The sequence below is a fragment of the Arachis hypogaea genome, chromosome 17 (assembly GCF_003086295.3).
Source record: "Arachis hypogaea cultivar Tifrunner chromosome 17, arahy.Tifrunner.gnm2.J5K5, whole genome shotgun sequence".
In the NCBI taxonomy this organism is placed as follows: domain Eukaryota; kingdom Viridiplantae; phylum Streptophyta; class Magnoliopsida; order Fabales; family Fabaceae; genus Arachis; species Arachis hypogaea.
The window spans coordinates 132,808,840-132,833,051 of record NC_092052.1 but is presented as its reverse complement, the minus strand read 5'-3'; the positions used below and the strand labels follow the sequence as shown (position 1 = coordinate 132,833,051).

The 24,212-nt window shown below is 33.3% G+C and overlaps 2 protein-coding genes across 5 annotated transcripts; one reads left to right on the top strand and one right to left on the bottom strand.

Moving 5' to 3' along the window:
* The first annotated feature begins 1,399 nt into the window (after positions 1–1,399).
* On the top strand, positions 1,400–2,569 carry LOC112764427 (transcription factor MYBS3-like). Its single transcript, XM_025810011.3, has 2 exons — positions 1,400–1,793; positions 2,136–2,569. The coding sequence occupies exons 1-2, from the start codon at positions 1,493–1,495 to the stop codon at positions 2,465–2,467; spliced, it is 633 nt and encodes a 210-aa protein (XP_025665796.1). The 5' UTR covers positions 1,400–1,492; the 3' UTR covers positions 2,468–2,569.
* A 775-nt stretch (positions 2,570–3,344) lies between these two features.
* Positions 3,345–11,718, bottom strand: LOC112764428 (probable serine/threonine-protein kinase SIS8). Of its 4 annotated transcripts, none has more exons than XR_011875721.1 (13): positions 11,104–11,696; positions 10,511–10,951; positions 10,048–10,151; positions 8,767–9,860; positions 8,636–8,676; positions 5,197–5,265; positions 5,013–5,113; positions 4,804–4,882; positions 4,612–4,710; positions 4,450–4,518; positions 4,264–4,332; positions 3,990–4,166; positions 3,345–3,849 (listed from the first exon to the last, which is right to left on the bottom strand). XR_011875721.1 is itself a non-coding variant. In XM_029294496.2 (13 exons), exons 1-13 carry the CDS (start codon positions 11,413–11,415, stop codon positions 3,756–3,758), a joined length of 2,730 nt encoding a protein of 909 aa, XP_029150329.1. In that variant the 5' UTR covers positions 11,416–11,718; the 3' UTR covers positions 3,345–3,755. The 4 variants fall into 4 exon arrangements, 2 of the variants coding, with proteins under 2 accessions (XP_029150329.1, XP_025665797.1); XR_003815119.2 differs by having other exon boundaries at positions 3,345–3,830; XM_029294496.2 differs by having other exon boundaries at positions 4,264–4,313; positions 11,104–11,718.
* Between the last annotated feature and the right edge of the window lie 12,494 nt (positions 11,719–24,212).

Below are 24,212 nucleotides of genomic sequence, written 5' to 3'. Positions count from 1 at the left end.
ATTAAAATAAGATGATTTATATATAATAAAAATTATAAATTGTATGAGGATTAATTTTTTAATTTATCACTTTATTGATTTTCTATTCTTCTCCCTTTAGAAGATTTTTTTAGAAAAATGTATGTGTCAACAATGGCTCTAGACGACAAAGGAGAGAAAGAAAGGAGACAAATGAGAGAGAAATGGGGGGTTGAATGAAGAAGGAATCGGGAAGAGAAAAGAAAGAGCAGTAAGAGACTGGGAATAGTAATTAAGAATAAGAAAAGTATAGGTAAACAATGAAAATATTAAACAATGTAAATAATAGATATATTGAATGTTTATTTATTAGTGTACGGATAGTTATTTTAATATTAAAATTTAAAGGATTAATTTGGAGGTATAGTGTGTTTTTATTTAATTGGTAGTTGTTCATATTGTTCAACAAAGTCATTATCCTCCTAGCATTTTTTGAATAAAATAATGAACGTGGATTAAAAAATTGCTTTTAACAATAAAAATAAAATGTTAGTTAAAATTAATTGAAAAATGATTATTTTCCTGCATTTTCTCTTTATCAAATTTGTCTCAATAACTTTAGGATGAATTTTTTTTGCTTAAACTTTTGTAATTAAATTAAGCCTATTCAATTATTGTAGTGAAATATTAGAAAATTAATATTTTTTTCTATAAGAAAATATTAATTAAAAACTATCCAAATTTATTATTTTTGTTTTTATTTAATATATTATATAATAAATAAATACTAAATAAAATAAATTTAGATTATTTAGACCCATTATTTTTTTTTCTATCTAGCAATAATATCTCTAACATACATGTATCTCATAACACGAGATATCAAAGGTGCCACTTGCAAAGACACACATGGGCTCCTTTAATTTACATGAAGGACAGAATTTTTTAACGAGTTTATTGGACAATTATGATTGGAAGAGAGTACTTTAGTTTCTTCAAGTTTTGTGTTGCAGCTTCAAAACCTTGGGTGAGAAAGGGTCCAAGAGAAAAACTGTGTTCTTCCTTTCTAATCTAATTGCCTTTCCACTCTCTCTCTCACACAAACACACATATACCCCTTTTCAAACCCACTATGAACATAATCAATATAATGCCACCAAAGAACGCACAATTATTAATAGAGTTTAAAATATTGAGAAAGTATAGGAATCAATAGCCTAAGCGTACAATGTGTATAATGAAGGTTTAGAAAGTATTAGAGATATAACTATTAGTCTTACATCGTCCTATCAGATTACGTTTTTTGGATGAGTGGTTTCATGACATGGTATTAGAATTCCAGATCCCTAGCACTACCCTAAAATATTAGTTGATTTACTTTCTGTGCGTTATTACTCTCTCTCTCTCTCTGAGTCTATATATGTGTGGGTGGGCAGTACGTACGTGAAACCCTGTCTTTATATATATGTGTAAGTGGGCGAAGAGTGATTGTGAAATGTAAGAAAGGAGAATAATAATAATAATAATAATAATAATGGCAAGGAAATGCACGTATTGTGGGAATTCTGGTCACAATTCAAGGACTTGCAACCACAGTTTCAGTAGTACCACAGGGGGGAGTAGTGGAATAAAGCTCTTTGGGGTACAACTTGATGATAATCAATATTCTTCTTCTTCATGCATGGACTACCTGCTATCCTTATCTGCTGCTGCTTCTTTATCATCATCGTCGCTTGTAGGTGCAAATAAAAATTCACATGAAATATCTTATTCTTACTTAACCGCCGGTGCCAGCAGTAGTGGTCTTATGTCAACGATCAAAGACAATAACAAAGGTACGTATATATATGTTCCAACTATATTCTAATCTGTTATATTAGACTTTGACGATTCATATATATATACTAACTACTTACATTCACAAAACTGTCCACTTCTTCACTATTTAATATTTATCAGTAGGTGAAAATTCAGGTGTAGTCGACTTCACGTGAAGTTGATATCTGAGAGTCGTTAAATAAAAATTTAATCAAATCAGTCAAATCATCTAACAGACTCTTAGATATCAACTTCACGTAAAGTCGACTTCTCCTGAGTTTTCACCTTATCGGTATCTAACGTAACATATATATATGGATCCAAAACATATATAAGTATTTATTGGCGATGATCATCAGGATTGGCATGGAGTGAGGAGGAGCACCGTATATTCCTAGAGGGGTTGGAGAAGCTGGGGAAGGGTAACTGGAGAGGCATATCCAGATGTTTTGTGAGAACAAGAACGCCCACTCAAGTGGCCAGCCATGCACAAAAGTATTTTCTCCGGCGGAACACTTTCAGATCAAGAAAACACCGCCTCACCCTAGCAAATGAGGGCACTAGGAATAGCGATGCCGTTGTTCTATCTCACTGGCTTGCCTCTGCAACTTCAACAAATTGCACCTCAATCCAAAGCGCAGCAGCTCCTGATTTAGAATTGAAACTTGCAACTCCCTCTCCCTCCCTCTAATAAAGTGGTTAGCTAGTGTAACTTACTGTATGTGCCTACATATATTCTGTGTGTGCCACTTACAGTGTTCCATATATATATGAAGCTGCAACTTTAGATATATATTCTATGGTGTCATAATATATAATTTTTTAAAAAGAGTGGAACTCGTCTCTCAATACTCACATTTAGGTAATTTAGACAAAAAAAAAAAATGGTAAGCATCATTGAATTATCCTTACTGTAAATAGTACTACTACTTCTTAAGTGATTCTACATCCTATTTATTGTCATGGATTTATTTATAAGACAAAAATATAATTTAATCGTAAAAAGGAACTTTATTTAACATTTATTAATTAATTGTTGTAACAATTAATAAATATTAAATAAGATAAATTATAACTATTTTTTAAATTTTTTTTTGTTACTAAACATTTTTGATAAATTTAACATAAAACTAAATTAATATGAAATTATAACAAAATATATCTAAATATTATATTAATATATAATATTCCAAAATATACTTTAACATTTGTATATTACCAAAATAAAGAACTAGTAATTAGATTATGATTGATTCATTAAATTCTTTTTTCTACTTGTTTGTTGGGTTTTATTTATGTATAAAATTCAACTAAAGAGTTCAATTTTTTTCGATCAAAATGAACAACTTTTCTAAATCTTAAATATCAAATTCTATATCTTAAATTCTAAACCTAAACTATGAAATTTTCAAAATGAAGGTTAAAAAAAATAATTTTATAATAAAAAAATTGATTAATATTCTGTATTAAATTAAAGAACGACCACTGAAATTTAAAATTTAAATCAATGGCATCTAATTGCAAAACTGTACAAGGTCGAGAACTCTATAACATACTTTATTCTGGTGTTGAAAAAAAGATTATTATCAATATACGACTCGGTGATCAAAAGTTTACAACCCCTAGTAAGATCTATATACAAATCTAATTATGTAACATCCACCTCCCCTCACATTTTTTTCTTTTACAGTTCTTTTGTTTTCTGATGGGGTTTCGTTTGTTACTGGTCAAGGCTATACGACACTCATCTGCATTAGAGTGGACTTAACTGGACTCTAAAATCTAAAAAGAAAGAGAGAGAGAGAGAGAGAATAAGGAATGTTTCACACACTAATCAACGTGAGACTCGTAATAATTTGCGAAACATTTTTCTTGCACCATATGCCGGCTCTGCTTTCTCTCGTTCTCAAAGAATAATATAAAGTGATACACAAAAATGAATTTCCCTTCATTTGATGTGTGGAGCTCGTTTTACACCTTTAACGACAACAAGATGTTGAAGTTGGCAGAGACGAGATAATAACTCGGAGAATGATGGCCGTAACTGTGGATCCCTGCATTTCAAACACCCATCTAAAATCAAACAAGCGGGAAAACTACTATTAATACCAATACGTGATTGAAATCACTGAGTTCCATGAATCACATTAATAACACCGTTAAGTTGCCATCGTAATCATATATAATATGAATGTAATTTAATTTTAACTTACATTTGCCAACAATCACGTATTATCTGTTCTACTTCTGGATCAACATCATCTGGAATTTCAAGGCGCCTGTTTTGGAATCCAACAGCTCCAACAACCTGCATTTGGTTCAAACCTTGCCACGGGATCATTGTCGTAGCCAACTCCCACAAGATTACTCCAAAACTATATATATCACACCTGAAAGCAACACAAGATTTAACTATTAATCATATCCTAAATTTTTATAAACAGGTTTTCTTATTAGAGGTCACAGTGTCATTCATAATTAACTTACTTTTCATTGGCAAGCTCGTTTCTTAAGACTTCTGGTGCCATCCACTCGGCCTGCAGGCAAAAGATTTATCTAGGACTGTGTTACTTAGCTTAAAGCTATACATCATAATTGTAATTTATGAAAGAAATGAATGAATTAAGAGTGTAACCCAAGAATTTTCAAAGTCCATTAATTTGTAAGAATTACCGTTCCAGCATAGGACTTTGATGACAAAAATGTATGGTGCTTCATCCGCGATAGACCAAAATCACAGACCTATCAATAGACAACAAAGTATGGTGCCTTATTTTCAGATGCATAACCAAAGTCTCTAAGGGGGAAAACATAAAAAATTTAAAGTTTGATTACCTTAAGAACCCAATGCTTGGAGACAAGAAGATTCGGAGACTTCAAATCTCTATGGACAATGGGAGGATGACTTGTGTGCAAGTAGTTCATTCCCTTAGCCTGGTTTTTAGACAGTTAATATCTTCACATCAATTAAAGGCAAAGAGAACGGAGGATACCAAGTTAAATACAAGGATAATTTCATCTCATTACCACATCAACAGCCATACGCAACCGCCTCTTGTCATTAAGTTGAAACTTAGGATTACGCAATAGACCATATAAACTCCCTCTGCATACCAAGTGGCAAATATACTTTAAAGAACAAAATAAACATGTAGGAAATCAACCACACATGCACGCACACACAAACAACAATCCAAACCTAAACGACAACAAGAAAAGGAAGAAAGAACACTGACCTTGGAAGAAACTCTGTCAAGATGGATAGATGTGGCGGACGAGTAATAGCTCCCATGAAGAGCACAATATTGGGATGCCGCAGTCTTAACATGATCTCAACCTAGTAAATGCATTGCATGGGTAAAAATGTATATGTAAGCACATGAATGCAACATTGATTTGTGTATAACATCAGATTCTTACTTCAGATTTGAACTGAGCCACCGCATCACTAGAAAAATCTTGTGTTAGAAACTTCTTCACAGCAACTTCCTACCATGGCAAACCATTTATTCAAAACTATCAAAATCAGTGCATTTACGACATGACTACTGCTTCACACGAACCCATATATAAAAATAACACTACACCAGTGCATGATGACAGACAAAATTTAAGAAAGAATGAAAGTGGCCAAGGAATATCCATTTATGGAAGCAAAATAGATCTCTCGGCATAATTATTCATCCATATTTTATTTTCTATCAACAAAAATGAGCAATTAATAAAATATCTACAGCCATACAGAAATCAGCCCTGTACCAAGCAAAATGATCACAAATAAGTTGAATGCTTTACCCTCCATCACTACCCTCACAATTCAAATTTTTTATTCTTTAATTCCCCTTCATACATATTTAAATTCCAATTTTAGCGATTCGAAGATAAACCTTGAAAAGGGGCTAATGAAAAGGAATTTGGTTATTTAATTTCAGAGACAAGGAATTTTACTTCCAATGTGTTATTCCACAAACTATAACTCATATCTTTCAGAATTAAGTCTGCATGATGGCAACTGGGAAAACAAACATCAAAATCAAACTTCTGGCATAGTATATTAATTTAGATTTTGCAGTCATCTAGGACTAGGAGTTATGCTAAACTTCTCGCACATTACCTGGTCCCAATAGGCAGTAGCTTTAGACAATACAAGATGATAGAATGGCGTCAACTAGTATCAGGTTTGGGCAATTTTACAAGAGAAGAGGTAAATAGCAGTTTTAGCCTGGTCTAGCTGGCTGATTGGTTAGTTAAACTTTACTCCTAAGTACCTATAAATAGCTGGGTTGTAGTTAGCTTTGTTTCTATGCTTTTCTGTTTTGTTAATTCAGTTAGAATTGGAGAGAATTCTCTCCGAGTTGGTAGTTCCAACCGTGTAGAACATTCTAGGGAGTGCGAATTGCAGTCCCTGTGCAGCAATGAAATCCTAACCTTCTGCTAGTCCCTAATTCTATCAACTGGTATCAGAAGCTCAAGGATCTTGGCGTTGAATGGTTCAATCGAGATCGAGGAAAATGGAGGCACGATTTGATAAAATTGAGTTGCGGATGGAGATGTTCCAATTGATGCAAAAGACGTTGTAGCAATTTGATTCTAGGATGGATTTGTTCGAAAACCGCGCTCCTAATCGGAACGATCGTGGTTCACTGGGATCGCACCATGCCTCAGGTTTGTTGTCGGGAAATCGAAGTGCGCCGGCGGAAGCTGGAGCTTCCGATCTTTCGCAGCGATGACGCGGTGGTTTGGGTTGAACGTATGGGGCAATTTTTCTTGCTTCACGCAGTGCCAGAGGAGGAATGGCTCACTGTCGCCACGTTGGTGATGGAAGGGAGGGCGTTCACATGGTTCCGGTGGTGGGAGGCAACCGCACCGGTGCTTCAATGGCGATTCCTTAGCGCGGCGCTACTAGGCACTTTCAGCCTGAGCGACTGCAGAGTCCATACCAAACGTTGCTGAAGCAGACAAACTCGGTCAGGGATTATGTCGACCAATTTGTGCTTCCCGCTCGGCCTCTTCACGGCATCGCATCGGAAATTCGGAATTGTTGACTGACCTGTTCATGAACGGACTGAAGCCTGAGATGAGTGAAGAATGCAAATTGTTTCCGTATCAGACAGTGGATGAACTAATGGAATTGGCACCGAAAGTAGAAAATTGAAACATTGCCTTGCGTGGAGTACCAGGGCTACCTGCTTCCCATTTCACCGCTTCGAACTTCACTGCAAACAAAGCTGTGCACCCTGCTACTGCATCCTATTCTGCAGCAAACAAGGGGACAGACACAGTGCCAGATCCACTGAGGAGGCGTGGGTTGAGGCATCTCAGCAATGAGGAGTATAGAGTATAGGGCGAAGCGTGCAAAGGGGGAATGCTTCCTCTGCGATGAACCTTACACCACATATCATGTTTGCAAACACAAGGAGTTCAAGCTGTTGATTATGAAACCAGACTATGAGGCTGATTGGTTACAACATGAGGCAGTTCCAGAAACGGGGGAGCAGGAGCAATTGGAACTTAAATTCATGAGCTTGAGTGGCCTTCACAGGTTCATTAAGGCTTGGGCGGAAATGAATGGCCGTCGTGTCCGCGTCTTGTTAGATTATGGAGCCTCGGATGACATCGGAGATTGTCACAGGGTTTAAAGGTTGATAGCACCCCTAAGTTCCAGGTCAGGGTAGCGGACAGCAGAAATTTGGGAGGACAAGGAAGGTGTTTAGATGTAACCCTCAATTTCAAGGAGTTGTGGATCAAGGAAAATTTCTTCATCTTCCCAACTGATGAAGCGGAGTTCGTCTTGGGGTTGGCTTGGCTAGATAAGCTGGGGGACGTCATAGCAAAATTCAGAAAATCATGAGCTGAGTAAGTTTAATACCTCAGCCCAAACAACACCATTTCAAGCACTCTATGGCGTGCCAGCACCAGTGCTCTTCCAAGGAGAGACGTTCCCATCGCATTTCGAAGAGGTGGCAGCATTAACCGCGGCAAGGGATGCTGTGTTGGCAGAGCTTAAGGCGCACTTGACCCAGGCTCAGCAGCGTATGAAGCAGGCAGCTTATAAGCATCGAAGGGATGTGGGGTACGGGCTTGGTGATTGGGTTTATTTGAAAATGCAACCTTATTGGATGAGGATGCTAGCTTGACGGGTTAATGAAAAGCTAAGCCCTCGCTATTATGGTCCATTTGAAGTGATTGAGAAGATAGGGGGTGGCGTATAGACTAGTGTTGCCTCCGGGGTGCAGGCTTCACCTGGTTTTCCATGTTAGCAAGTTGAAGGGGGGCATTCCACAGAAGCAGCAGGTTCAGATCGTACCTCCGGGGTTGGCAGAGGATGATGAGCTGGTGGTGAATCCTTCACAGATTTTGGCACCGTGGACCACTGAAGACGGTGCTTTAGATTATTTGGTGTGCCGGGAGGGTCTTTGTTCTTGTGAGGACAGTTGGGAGAGGGCAGCCACATTGGAGTTCCACCTTGAGGACAAGGTGGTTGTCCAGGGGAGGAGTATTGATAGAATGACGCCTAATAGTAACAGGTTTGGGCTATTTTACAAGAGAAGAGGTAAGTAGCAGTTTTAGCTTGGTGTAGCTGGCTGATTGGTTTGTTAAACTCTACTCTTAACTACCTATAAATAGCTGGGTTCTAGTTAGCTTTGTTTCTATGCTTTTCTGTTTTGTTAATTCAGTTAGAATTGGAGAGAACTCTCTCTCCCTGAGTTGTTAGTTCCAACTGTGTAGAACATTCTAGGGAGTGCGAATTGCAGTCCCTGTGCAGCAATAAAATCCTAACCTTCTGCTATTCCCTGATTCTATCACAAGAAATCAACAATGTCCTGAAAAATATTAGGTGAGGATATAGAGCACTTACCGAACCGTTGCAATCAGCATGGAAAACCTCACCACACGAACCTGAAGGAGTGCCACAGTTTTATGAGGTTAGAGTCACAAGAGTACAATAAAGGGGAATGAAAGGCACAGCTAGTAAGTTATAGATCTTACCGATACCAATACGTTGACCAATACGAAGATCCTCCCATTGAATTTCCCATTCTTTCCTCTCCCTCAAGACTGGGTCAACTCTGTCATTCTTATGATCATATGTGATACACTCTGCTGAGTCTATACAGGGTGCCTTATTTATCTGAATGGCTGAGTCTTTACAAAATCCAACGTCATTTGAAGCTACACCAACCTCATTATAACCATTTTTGTCATCCCCATCATGGGAAACATCAAATCTATCACGTGTTTCACAAGAAACAGCTGTCTTGGGCAAGTCAGATTGGACACATTGCTCTTTACATAAGTAATGAGATTTCTCTAACCCATCAACTCTATTGTCACAAACCATCACAGACCCCTTCCCCGCATTATCACATTCACAATCACACTGTGTGGAATTATCATATCTATCTATGTAAAATTCTTTCTGCTGTTCTGACCTAGTATCATGGGCAGTGTGCTTCATTTGATAGGGTATGAGAGATTTGTTGTAGCTTAATGACAACCTAGTTGGATCATCTTGAATGATATCCCTGACAAATTCTTCACATGTTTTATCTTCACCCATATCTTGTGGATTTACACCTGAAAAGAGATCATGTGGGGGGAGGGCTCCACTCTCTAGCAAAACTGTGTGTAGTTTTTGTGCGAATTCCGGGTTCTTTGCTGCACTGAGGACATACTTGGATACATTGTTTACACGAATCTTTTCTGCAGGTGATGTTTCTCTATGTGATGAGAATTCACATGATTTATGCAGTGACTCTAAAAGATTTCCCAAATTATGTCCAAACCTCTCTCTTTCATTCATTCCAACATGGATATTATCAACTAGTTTTGTTTGACCACCCACATTTAATGGTTTTTCTGACTGGGACTTGACTGCTTTTGGTTTTTTGCTGCACTGATCAGGTGAGCTACCCAAGACTTGAGTTCTATTATCGAGCATCAAATGCGTTCTGTTAAACAGTCCCACTCGGACAACTTCTTCACAATTCCTTACAGAAAAGCTATAGTTTTGGAGCTGACTGCTTGGCACCTCAGCAGGAATAAGAACCCCAGGTGCACCCATCATATCAATGATGTATTCACTGTGTCATTACAACAAGTCAATAACAGCTCTTGAACTTGTTCCACCATGGTGCACGGCATGCACCATTTATTATTAGAGACCTAAGGTGATAAAGGCATGATGATAAAGTATCTATGGTAAACAATCCTTGGACAACAATATTTAAAAAGACAGTTAAGCCATTAACATTCTATCATAAGATTTACCTTCCATCATCAGCTTTTATCAAATTCAATGCTCCATCAGCACTTCCAGTGTAATAGCTCCCTTTGACCAGCATGCAAGGAATATTAATCTTGTCAGCAAGTACCTAAGCACCGGGGCAAGAAACATGTTTTAATCGAAACTTCTGAATGGTTATCAAGTAAATTGCATGAATTACATCAAAGTTGGAGGTGGCATAAAAGTGAATGTTTTTGGTTAAAGAGAAATGAAGAAAGCTCGATTTAGCTTGATGCATATCACCTGTGCACCATAAACTTGGAAATGCAACTTTGCACTGTGGGGTTTTTATGTTCTTTGATGAATGATGGGTCGAAACAGAACATGCATGTCAATTGACGGAGAGAACAATGTTCTTCGCATACAAAGTGTTAAAAACTGTTATAAGATATTTGAGATAATTTTATGTGCATATGCATAACTAGAAAATATAGAGAATGTTGCAACCTTAAAAAGCAGGGCTCGGTGACGCGACAGTCCAACATCAAGAGAGCCAAGAGGAAGAACAATGGTTCTTGAAGAATCTCTTAACTCATGACTCCTCCTAGCCCACCTTTCTATCATTTTATCTGCACTACCAACTGTGCCACCCATTCTGGTAACAACAATATCAGCAAGTCTCTGCAGCAAGCCACTTAAAATCAGTCCTTTTTCAGAAATAGGACAGTCATCGAATAAGGCACAGGCCTTTTCCTCAAGCCGCTGCAGCTCAAGATCAACCAAGCGATTCACCAAGATGACTTCACGATCACCATTTTGTGAGGTGGTTTTAGCCTGCAGATCCACCAATAAGGGCATCTTTCCTCGACGAATGAAATTTGAAGAGATTCCATAAACATCATAAAACTCATCCATCACTTTCTCCTCATAACCTATCACACTATAATTCTGCCAGAGGTAAAAACCAAACAAATTACTCAGAGAAAACACTCCCCTTTAACAATGTCAAGCTTCTATAATTGATTAAACATTAATAACAAAATGAAAAAGTGAGATAAGTTTAATTGATTACGAGAATGAAATTAAAGTGAAAGAAGTACCCAATAGCGAAGGGATTGGAACTGTGTGAGGGAAGACTCAGAACCTAAGCTCATCTGCTTGGCGGCATCGATCTGATCGGAGTCAGCGTCAATGTTTGGAATTGGATGGGAAGCACTGATGGCCAACGCCATTCTCATCTGAAATTGAAACTCATGCTCATGCTCATGCTCATGCTCTGCAACACTCAGATTGCGACTCGGTATCTCGTTCATAGTAGGAGAAGCGCCACCGTCACCGTCACCGTCATCGCCACCGTCTCCACCACCGATGTGCAACTTCCTAAACAGATTCTTCATCCTATTTCTCCCCATATTTCACTGTTATTGATTTCGATTTTACTACCAAAACCAGAATATGATGAACATGAATGAACTGAAATGGGACTTGGAAGATTCTATAACATTGGATCGCATTAACTGCAACTGCCTACCTTCTATTCCCTCCAAATTACGCACTTCTTCCTCATCCCAATTCCATAACTATCATCTTAAAATATCTTCAACAACCTTATTCCCTTTTGGACTCTTCTGCTTTCACAGTTTCAGGTCTTTCTGGGTAAAAACATTCACGGCCAGATTCTTTTTTTTTTTTTTTCAAGTTTTTATTTTTTCTATGGGTTAACCATAGAAATACATTTGAATTTTAGTGAGACAAAAATATTTTTAAATAATTTAAAAACACAATAAAAATATTTAATAATAAATATATATTTTTAAAAAATATTTTAAAAATTGGATTTTAATGTCATTTTTTATAAGTATAATTATAAAAATAAAATATTATTATATTTAAAATTTAGTAATTTTTTGTTAAGTATATATTTTTTATAATTTTTTTTTAAAATTACAAAATAATATATACTTAATAAAAATATCACCAAATTTTAAGAATAATAATATTTCATTTTTTTTATCATGCTTATAAAAAATCGCATCAAAATTCAATCTTTAATATATTTTTAAAAAAATACATATTTAATGTTAGTTTTTTGATAAAATTATCTAATATTAAATATGTATTTCTCAAAAAATACATTAAAAATTAAATTTTAATGTGATATTTTTTAAATATAATTAAAAAATAAGATATTAATATCTTTAAATTTTGGTGACTTTTTGTTAAATATATATATATATATATATATATATATATATATAATTTTTTATGTTAACAACTAATAATATTTTGAAAAGATGACAAAAAAATATATAATTAAAAAAAATTATCAAATTTTAAGAAAAATATTATCTTATTTTTTTAATTATGTTCGTAAAAAATTATATCAAAATTTAATTTTTAGGATATTTTTTTAAATATATATTTATTGTTGAATATTTTTGTCGTATTTTTAAATTATTTTTATCGATCGAAAAATTTATGTATATTTTTATCAACATTTAAATAATTTGAGAACGTTTTTAGTAGTTAACTTTTTTTTTTTTTAAATTGATGGTTTCGGCTATGGGATTCCTAAACTAGCTTAAATTATGCTGGTTAATAACGCTAATCATATTCAACCTTACACGTGTTAACGTGTCTTGTATGAGAAAAGAGGTAAATATTACTTTATTGGTATTTGCTTGGCTACTATGGTAAAGTACTAAAGTTAGGGTATGTCTAAATAAGCACGGTAATTTTGTGCATATTAAATAAGTTGTATTTTTATAAATTATTAAATTTTAATAAATATAAAATATATTAGACATTAATAATATATAAATAAATATATATATTTTTTAATATATAATATTTTAAATAATAAGTATAATTTTTTATTTTTAAATAATAAATATAAAATATATAAATAAAAATATAAATATTTTTTTTAAATCAATTATTATGTAATAAAATATTTATAATATTAAAAAATTATATTAAAATAATATTTTAAATTGTAATATAAAAATATAAAATAATTATATAATTAATTTTGTTATATTAAAATTTTATTAATTAATTACTTGTTAAAAATATTATTATATAATACAAGTTTTTATTAAAATATTTATAAAAGTATAATTTATTTAAATATTATATATATATATATATATATATATATATATATATATATATATATAATACATGAAACTGTTGACATTTATTTTAATTTTTTTAAAATTTTTTGAATAAAAAAAAGAAAAGAAAATAAAAAATACGCATATCTTTTAGATTTTTTTATTTAAATAAAATAAAAGAGATCAAATCTATCATATTTCTTTAAATGAAATTTCAAAATGTTATTCTCTTGAATCTTATATTATATGAATCATTTCAGGATAATGAGTTTTAGATAGTATATTAAATACCACACATCTTAAGACAATTTACGTATGAAACACTTTTAACATGTCCTTCTTGGAAATAAGAAATATACCACAATTCAATTAATTATGTGTCAAATAATTTGTTATTGTTATTATATTAAAATGTTAATATAATAAGGTCATTGATTAAATTTAGAGATTTATCATTGTGATAGTGATCATAATATTGAGAGATAAATCTTTTATAATTTAATTTAAATTGTTATTGGTCATAGAATTATTAAAAAGGACATTAATAATCCGGAAAGATCAAATATATATATATATATATATATATATATATATATATATATATATATATATATATATATAATGGTCTTCATTGAATAAAGATTAATAGATCTTATTTATTAAATTATATATATAGATAGTGCATATAGAGATATGACCATTGAATTGTCTCACTTTGAGAATTCCTAATGGTTATAATTACCGTATATTTGTCAATAGGATATTTTCAAGATGAACATAGTAATAGAGTTTCCTTTGACCTACGACTGTCATAGTAATTAACAATGTATTTATTATACTTTGATTCCGGACACCTAATACCCTAGGTGCTAGTTGAATGGATATTGGGTATAATTTAAATACTTGTAGAATTAATGATTAGTCAATAAGGAATTCGTCAACTCTCGGTAAAGAGTTTGGGCTCTACGATTATAATTACTGAGATGAATAAAACTTTGGTCAAGAGGATTGAATGAATGAAGAAATGAGTTTCTTAAGTCATTCACAGTTCATTATAATAATAGTAATAAGTTAGAGTTTGACAATTAAACCATACTCTAAGAGTTAACCAAGAGCTGGAAAGATGGAAGGAATTATACTTTGTTCTTCTAAGGTTCTTAGTAAAAATATATTACTTCATACTATCGGGTCGTTGAGGAGTGTTGCTAGACGCCAATCTTGATTAGTAAATTTAGTATGACTAATTTACTACCCGCTTAGTATTGAATCTATGGGGTCACACACTAACGAGTGTTCTAATCTTTGCTGTAGAATTATTTAATTATTAATTTGATTTGATCAAATAAATAATTATATTAATTCAAATGGAATATTATTATATTTTTTGCTAGCACCAAGAATATAATAATAGTATGGTAATTGAGAATATTAAATGAAATTTGAGAATAATTAGTTATTCTATTTCTAAATTTGAATTATAAATTTGGATGAAGATCCTAATTGATTCTATTTTAAATTGTGATGATATGATTCATAAAATTTGAAGGAGTTAGATTTGAAATTTCAAGATATGATTTAAATTTGAATTGAGATTTAAATTTAAAATCAATAACAAATCTCATACTATATATATGTATGCCAAGAGTAGAGAAAGACGAGAATTAAAAGTACTCTCATACTATATATATGTATACCAAGAGTCCTATTTTTTTACCTTTATTTTTATTATTTTAATTTGTAATTCAACTACTTTGGTGTTTTATATAAATTTTGTAGTATAAATTTCTTGAATTGAAAGTACTCTCTATATTTTCGTATTATTTAAACTTTTTTCTTTTAATTGTTCTCATCCTTCTAAAATTTATGTATAAATAGAAGCACCATAGATAAGAGGGTAAAACTAAGGTTCTGAAAATCGAATCGGTCATCGAACCGCTCTCATTACTGGTTTACTGGTTTATTAGTCTAACCGGTTCAACTGTGGTCCAACCAAAAAAATCGTTTTATAATAAAATAATAAATAAATTATAAATAAACATACATCAAAACAAAAAATGTTTCTCATACATTCTAATTGGATGAAACTATGAAAGTGTTTCTCATTCTATAGCAATTACATTCATGAACAAAAACCACATCAGAAGAACAAAAAATGGAGTTGTCTTACCCTAATAAGTCTGTACTTAGGCTCATACTTCTTAGCATTCTCAACAGTATCATAAATCAAACCAAAACCAGTGAATTTGTCCCCTCCAAAATGGGTGCGGAACTTGAACACGAACGCAGTGTTGGGGTCCTTAACATTATAGATTCTAGCAAGCTTCTCTTAAGCTCATCCTTCATATTCCAAACGGAACAAATTAAAAATCCTAAACACCATAATTGTCCAACCAATAATTACCAAACAAAAATCAATTAAATCTAAAGTTTTCAGCTCACAAGCAGTAATAATGTTCTCATAATTGTCCAACCAATAATACTTAGAATTGAATTTAACTGATAATACTTACTTCTTTTCTATTTCTTTGATTTTTTATTTTTGATTCCTGAGAAGCAAAAAATTAGGTTAGTTTCAAAATCCAACATTAAAACTAAAGGAAATAATATTAACTTGCAATTCATTTACGAGGACATGGACAGCAACCCGCACAGACTTGAAAGTTCTGTTTTTATATCTGCTTCATATTGAATTACCGAGATTAACAATGGAAGAAAATAATTATTAAACAGCAAGTTTATTTTTAACCTGTTGAATTACCCAAAAAAAATCACAAACACAGTATAGAAATAGTACACAAACAAAGCAGAGCATCCAGTGCTAATCAAGAACCAAATAATCATTCAACAAAAACATAAAACATTCAATAATCATTCAATGATTTCTGAATAGAGCATAAAAAACCGAATTTAAGAGAGAAAAATAAAAGAATCGCAGTTCACAGTTCACACTTCACACTTCACACTTCACAAAACTTCAAAGTAACCTTCGAACAGGCTTGAACAGAACTGAACTAACAATAATTATAAAAAATTATTCAATTAATCATCCTTCAACAATTAATCAATGCTTCAACAATTATTATTACTAAAATCAAAATTCATACCTAGGGTTAGAAGCTGGAAGTCTGGAAAAATGCAGAGTTGGCGGGGACAGGGACAGTGGCTGGCAAGAGGTGGCTGAAGGGGTGGCAGGGTTGAACAGAGCTGGCGCCGGTGGTCCCTAACTGCGTGACGGAAAGTGGTGTGGGCGGTGGCTGCGATTTTCGAGGGCTGACTTGGCGATGGAGCGTGGCTGCGCGAATAGTGGTGGTGGCTCCACGGACGCTGCAACAGCGGGGCTGGACGGAAGTTGCGCCGGAAGCTCGAGGTAGAGACCGGAGATGTGAGAACTGAGAGCGAGAGGTGAGAGTGGACTGTGGAGGCTCGAGAGGAGAGGTGTGAGTGGGTTTGTGGGTGAGAGTGTGAGACTAGGGTTGACTTCATTCCCCTTTGGCCCCTTCTTCAGCATGCAAAACGCAGCGTTTTGCTAATGTTAGTCAATTTCAAAAACCGGCCGGGTCACGGTTCGGTTCGACCGACCGATTTCCGGCCAATTTGACGGTTCAATCCCGGTTTCTGAAATTGTCAGTTTTGCTGTCTGTCCGAACCGTATTTATCAATTGTTCACAGTTCAACCGGTTCGACTGGCCAGTTCGAACCGATTTTCAGAACATTGGGTAAAACACTTATATAAACCAAACCAATATCAATATTACATAAATAACCCAAATCAAATAACGTTACATGAATATCTCAAATCATACTTCTACATAAATCGAATTAAATTAATTCGAATTATACAATATAGTATTAAATTGAAACACATTGATTCGAATCATATGGGAGCATTGTTTGAAGTATAAATCGTGTAACACCCTACTACACAGAGCTTTACGCTTAAGTCGTAAAATAGAGGTCGTGTGGTATTACGACATCTAAAATAATATATATATATATATAATAATAATAATAATAATAATAATTAAAAAAGTGTAGTATACGAGGAGCCTTGAAGGAATAACTAAAGCAAAATCGCAAAATTAAAAGCGCAACGCTCAGGATATAAGGTTACTTACGTATGAAAAAAACTAAGATTCATAAACATATATATATATAATCAAGAGTAGAGGGTCAATAGTACAAAATATCAAGCTCCAAACTCAGCTTGCGAAAGTAAGACTGGCCAGAGAATAGTCATATAAATACATATGAGGAACCATAACCCTAAAATACATAAAAGTAACCATAGTTCTCCATAAACCTCTATGAGGTGCAACAGTAAAGCATATATATATATATATATATATATATATATATATATATATATATATATATATATATATATAGGGAGAGTCTATACATAAAGATATAACAAAATGGAACCAAATATCAAATCCCAAAACCCCACTTCACTGCAGAAAACTCCAGATGCCTAGCGAGGTGCCTATCGACCTGCATCTAAAAAACACAAATATTTGTATAGAATGAGAAACGGAGGTTCTCAACATGGTAAAGGTGCCGCATACATAAGATATAAGGTCTTGGGAAAGTCAGAGGCAATCCTAAAACACCGACACTCATATTATAAAGATTAAAGAACTAAAGCAGAAACCATAAGTCAGGGTGGCTCTCTAAAGGTTTCTATCTCATCTAAAACTCAAACCTAACCATCAATCCTCCTCCTTTCCTCCAATCCTCCAACACCAGAGAACCGCACAGACAACCAAGCATACAATAACAAATACAGATAGAATACAAGTACTGTAGGTAGCAAATATAACAATTAACATGGTAAATTCACTTAGGCATTCCCAAATAATGCACAAACAAGCAATTCAAACAATATGCATATGATGCATGCCTGCCCTATGGCTGATGAATCTCATCTGTCAGTTATCAAACCAACCCAATAAGTCCGGCTGCTAAACCCTGGACTGTCCCCCGACGCGCATCCCCAAGAGTCTATGCATAGTTTTTTCTCATTCATATATACAAATTTTGCTCATTGGGGGATATCTTTCCAGGAAATTTATAAGTGTCTGGTCACTCTTACGTTGTAGGGTCAACAGAGTATCGAGTCTTAACCTGGAATACATGATAGTAAGACACGGTACTTTACCCAAGGAAACTCGTATATCAGAAAATTATTTCATATTCATTCATAAACATTTCATAATCATTCAATATGGCCATAGCATTACTTATACATAATATATTTATAGTTTTATACATAACTCATCATAACCCGGAGCAAGTGGGCGAAACCACAACCCTTGTGTCTACCCAAGTACCAGGGAGCCTCTATACTAACCAACCTGGAGCAAGTGAGACGAAACCACAACCCTTACGTCTACCCAGGAGGTACGTTCACATATGCACAGGAAGAACAAAGGAGGGGATCCTAACCTCTACCATTTCACTGGCAGCGATTTTATAATACCAGGAAGAACAAAGAAGAGGATCCTCACTTTCCACCATCTCCTAGGGTCGCACTTTCAAGAAAGAGTGCTCAGATGCAACATTTATTCCTTTCTTTAGCCAATTTCATAATTTAAGTAGTATATATATATATACCCGACCTCCTCATACCTAACTCGTCATTTCTCAAGCTTTTTTCATCTCCAAGTTACCACATTTTCCTAGCTTCATCTCATTACTAGGCATACCACTAAGATCTAGGGGTTAAAAGAGTAAAAATAGAGGTTTAGAGGTTCGAAATTAAGATTTAAAACACAAAATTCATGTTTGCTGAAACAGGGACGGACACGTGTGGGAGTGCAATTTGCCCATCACGCATATGCATTACCTCGTCCGCGTACGCAGGTACACTGGACAGAATTAAACGTCCGCGTATGGAGGGGTTTGCGTACGCATGCATTGCAGATTAGTCAAAAAATGGTTAAGTCTGCAGAATTTTAATTTTACATACCGATATTCCAACGCACATAACTTTCTTATTTTAAAATATTTTTCATCCGTTCTTCGAATGGCGTAAACATCACGGACCCAATTTTTATATGAAAAAAGTTTGAAATAATTTTAGAGTCCAGAAGCCAAGTTATGACTTGTCGAAGTTCGGCCAAAAATCATATTTTCACAAAAGTTCATAAACCTCTATTTTCACCAAAAGATCAAACTCAATATCAACTTTCTATACACATAAACAACACCACAACATACCAATTCAGCATCACAATCTCACATTCTACCAAAATCAATCATACCTCAATCTTGCGTACAAATTCTTCTAACATTTCTAATAATAACATTAAAATCATTAACCTTAACATATCTACCATCAACAGTCTCAATCCAACTTATCCTAGGTCATGTAGCCTAAATTTTCACAAGACAATATATATTAAATACAAGAAACCAAAATCATACCTTGACCGATTTCTCCCTAAGCCACAAGGCACCGCAAGCCCTCGATACACAAGCTCCCAGACCTCACCAAATAGATTTTTCAACCCCCAAAGCCAACTTCAAGTTTCCAATACCACAAATTTGCTCTCAAAATACATAAATCAATCTAGTATCACATAAACATCACTAAATAAAAATAGGGTTTGCTATATACACAATTTTACAAGGGTTAGAGATTTTTCACCTTACCAACGGAAAATTGGGACAAAATTCGACAAGTCCACCAAGTTAATTTGATCATAAACACCGAAATTACATAAAATCTCAACACCAAAGCTCAAAAATTTCGAAATTGAAGAGAGAACAACTGGGAATAAAAGTGAGGCTTACCAGTAACTTTGTTATATGGGTTTCGTAATGAATTCTGAGACGAATGCATGACCACTGACGGCTCGTCAATTGGAGTTCCAGATTGAAAGATATAAGCAATTAGGTAGCGTTTGTTTTGAGGTACTGAGACAGAGACTGAGAGACTGAGACTCAGTATCGTGTTTGTTAGTTCAGAGATTGGTACTAAAATTTCTGTCTCTGTCTCTAACATTTCAGTATTTCAGTACCTCCAAAAAGTAGGGACACAGGGGACTGAAATTTTTAGAGATGGAGACTGAAACTTTAATAACATTTTATACCTAAAATACTTTCATTTCAATTAATTAATTCCAATTTTACCCTTTGTGCAAATTAAATTAGAGTTTCATTCTTGTTTCAATTCATGTCTCCCATTTTGCACCAAACAGAATACTGAGATTTATTTCAATCCCTGTCTCTTAGTCTCTGTCTCTCAGTCTCAGTCTTTCCGTCTCTGTCTCTCCACCAAACGCTACCTTAAAGATTGGAGGTGATTAGGTTTTTTCTTCTCCTCTTCTCACCATAACCCTTCCCCTTTTTGCCAAGTTCCAGTGTGTTTCCCTTTGAGGGAAATGACAATAGCTGAAGCTCTTTTCATTTAATGGGTATTGGGTTGGGCCTTAGGTCCAATATGGATCCGATTCAATCGATTTAATCCATTGGCCCAATTTTGGACTAAATTTTTTAAAATTCTTATTTTAATTAGCCTATCTTATTAAACTATAAAATTCACATTTCTAATTTATCTTATTAAAAATTAATTTATTAACTAATTATTCGTTAATTTTACGTGGCCCAATTTTGGGCCAAATTCTTTAAAATTAATGTCAAAAATCTTATTTTAATTAGCTCTATCTTATTAAACTATAAAATTCACATTTCTAATTTATTTTATTAAAAATTAATTTATTGACTAATTATTTGTTTATTTTACAATATTTACAAATCGAATTGTTCAAATTCGAATTATACACTATAGTACTAAATCGAATCAGTGTGATTCGAATTAGTATAGAACAATGTAAATCGAATCGGCTTGATTCGATTCACTACTTGTAACAAATTATTGACAAAGCCCAAATGACTCCCACGCAGGTGCATCAGCTGGCATGACTCAAAAGTAGGACGATTTTAAAATATTAAGGAGTTAAATAAGACGATTTAAATGTTAGAACAACTTTAAGATCTACAAAAACGTTAATGACAAAAACGATAATTTAGTTTTTTTTTCTAAAACTACCCGACCACTTCATATTTCTATAAGATTTTAGATTTTAGAATTTTATTTATTGAAAATTCAACAAGAAATGAGCCAACTCGTCAAAAGATATTATGGACTGCTATTTTGAACACACAATACAAAATAGAATGGAATGAGTTTGGCTAGCTTAATAGCAGACATTAGTGGAGTGGGACAGGCTAACTCGTGTTGTAACTCCTACTTTTAAGTTTTAGCAATAGTATGTTACAACAAAATAATTGAATTTTTCCATTACCAAAAAGAATGAATTTTTTTTAATGCAATAATTTTCAATAACTCTTTATTTTCACGAAGCTTTTGATTTTATGTTATTTTTTAATTAATTAGGATTTTGTTATTTTAATTAGATATTGCTTATCTTTCTGTCTCTTTGACACAATATGTTGTGTAATGTTGCTCAAAATACTAATAAAATTGTAATCATATTTTAAGATTTTTTCTATTTTTTATTTTATTTTTATTATTTTAATTTGTAATTCAACTAGTTTGGTGTTTTATATAAATTTTTTAGTATAAATTTCTTGAATTAAAAGTATCCTCTATCTTTTCGTATTATTTAAATTTTTTTCTTTTAATTTTTTTTCTCCTTCTAAAATTTATGTATAAATAGAAGCACCATAGATAATATGGTAAAACCCTTACATAAATCAAACCAATGCCAATATTACATAAATCACCCAAATCAAATAACGTTACATGAATATTTCAAATCTTATTTCTATATAAATTGAATTAAATTAATTTGAATTATACAATATAATAGTAAATCGAAACACATTGATTCGAATCACATGGGAGCTTTGTTTGAAGTATAAATTGAATCATTGTGATTCGAATTAGTATGGAACAATGTAAATCAAATCAATTTTATTCGATTTACTACTTGTAACAGATTATTATTAACAAAGCCCAAATCACTCCCATGCAGGTGCATCAGCTAGCATGACTCTAAAGTATAATGGTTTTAAAATATTAGAGAGTTAAATAAGACGATTTAAATGTTAGGACAACTTTAAGATCTACACAAACGTTAAGGACAAAAACGATAATTTAGTTTTTTTTTTAAAAAACTACTCGATCACTTCGTATTTCTATAAGATTTTGGATTTTAGAATTTTATTTATTAAAAATTCAACAAGAAATGGGTCAACTCGTCAAAAGATATTATGGGCTGCTATTTTGAATCGATAATACAAAATGGAATGGGATGAGTTTGACTCGCTTAATAGCAGACATCAGTGGAGCGCGTCAGGCCAACCCATGTTGCAACTCCTACTTTTAAGTTTTAGCAATAATGGTATTCAACAATAAAATAATTGAATATTTCTGTTACCAAAATAAATTAAATTTTCTTTAATGCAATAATAACCAATAACTATTACGTTATTTTAACTAGGCTCTTAATTTTATGTTCTTTTTTAATTAAATAGGATTTTGTTATTTTAATTAGATATTACTTATCTTTTGTGTCTCTTTGACACAATATTTTGTGTAATGTTACTCAAAATACTAATGAAATTGTAATCATATTTTAAGTTTTTTTTTTTTACCGTTATTTTTGTTATTTTAATTTGTAATTCAACTAGGTTGGTGTTTTTTTTATAAATTTTGTAGTATAAATTTCTTGAATTAAATTGAAATGTCAATAAGGAAGAACCATTTGGATTAAAATAAAATATCAAAAAATCAAAACGAATAAAAATAGAAATTCAACTTTTGTATTTTATTTTAAATTTCAAAAATTTTACATTTTTTAAATTTATGAATTTAAAACAGAACATTAAACGATTTCTAAAATTCATTAAAAATTATTCTTTGACTTATTAGCATCTAAAAAATTATTATCGGAACTTCTGATATTAAAAAAGTTAATATAAAGTATAGCCCTCCAAAGTGGCATAGGAGTTAAAAGTTAAATTTTTTCAGAGTCAGAAGTAACAACAGATAGTTATAAATTATAAAATGACCAACTATATTTATATAATATGTAATTTGAGAAATAATTAAAGTACAGTATAAATATAGTTGGTCAAATTACATATTGTATAAATATAGTTAGTCATTTTATAATTTATAACTATCTGTTACTTCTGATTCTGAAAAAAATTCAAGTTTTAACTCCTATGCTACCTGTTACGAACAGAGGTAAGAAGAATGAAAAATTATCTACTCAAGCATGCTTATAGGTGAGAAGAAAAGTATATAGTATAGTCCAACATCAATAAGGACCGAAGAAAAAGAAGAGTGTCAATCAAATAGCCTTGAGAGATCACCTGCAAGCCAAGAACATAGAAAATAAGGGAAGAGCTTCATAAGAAAGATAAGGATAAGCCAGAGAGGAGAAGAATTAACAGAGAGGTACTCACAATGTACTCTGCCCTTGTCTCCCCACCCTGTCATGCCTTTTGATCCTTTCCTCTAACCAATTCAGTTATGGTGCGACACTCTTTTCATCCTCTCAATTGGCATATGAGATGGGCCCTCAGGAGCAACCGTTTTGCCCTTCTTTATATCATTACCCCCTCCTTTAAAAAAAACCTTGACCTCAAGGTTGAAAGTAGAAAACTGCTGCTGTATTTCTTCATATGGTTCCCATGTTGCTGCCTCTGCTGGTACCCCATGCCATTAGATAAAAACTTGTTCTTGCCAACAGTCATTTTTCTTTACCATTCGATGTCCCAAAACCCACTGTGGTTGGACCCCCAAGCCTTGTTCATACAGCAGCAATGGTGTAGGAATATTAGTAGTCCCTGGATCTCCTCTACATTTTTTCAATGCGAAGACATGAAAAATAGGGTGTATCCTCGCTTCAGGTGGTAATTGTAGTCGATAAGAAACTTTGCCAATCCGAGCCACAATAGGTCTCATGCTCAACTTATGATTTTTCCGGAATGCCACCGAATGTTGGCGATAAAGTTGCAGTTTAACAAAAACATAGTCACCAACATTGAATTCAACTTTTCTTCGCTTACTATCAGCGTTGTGCTTCATACGCAGCTGGGCTCGCTGGCGGTTCAAC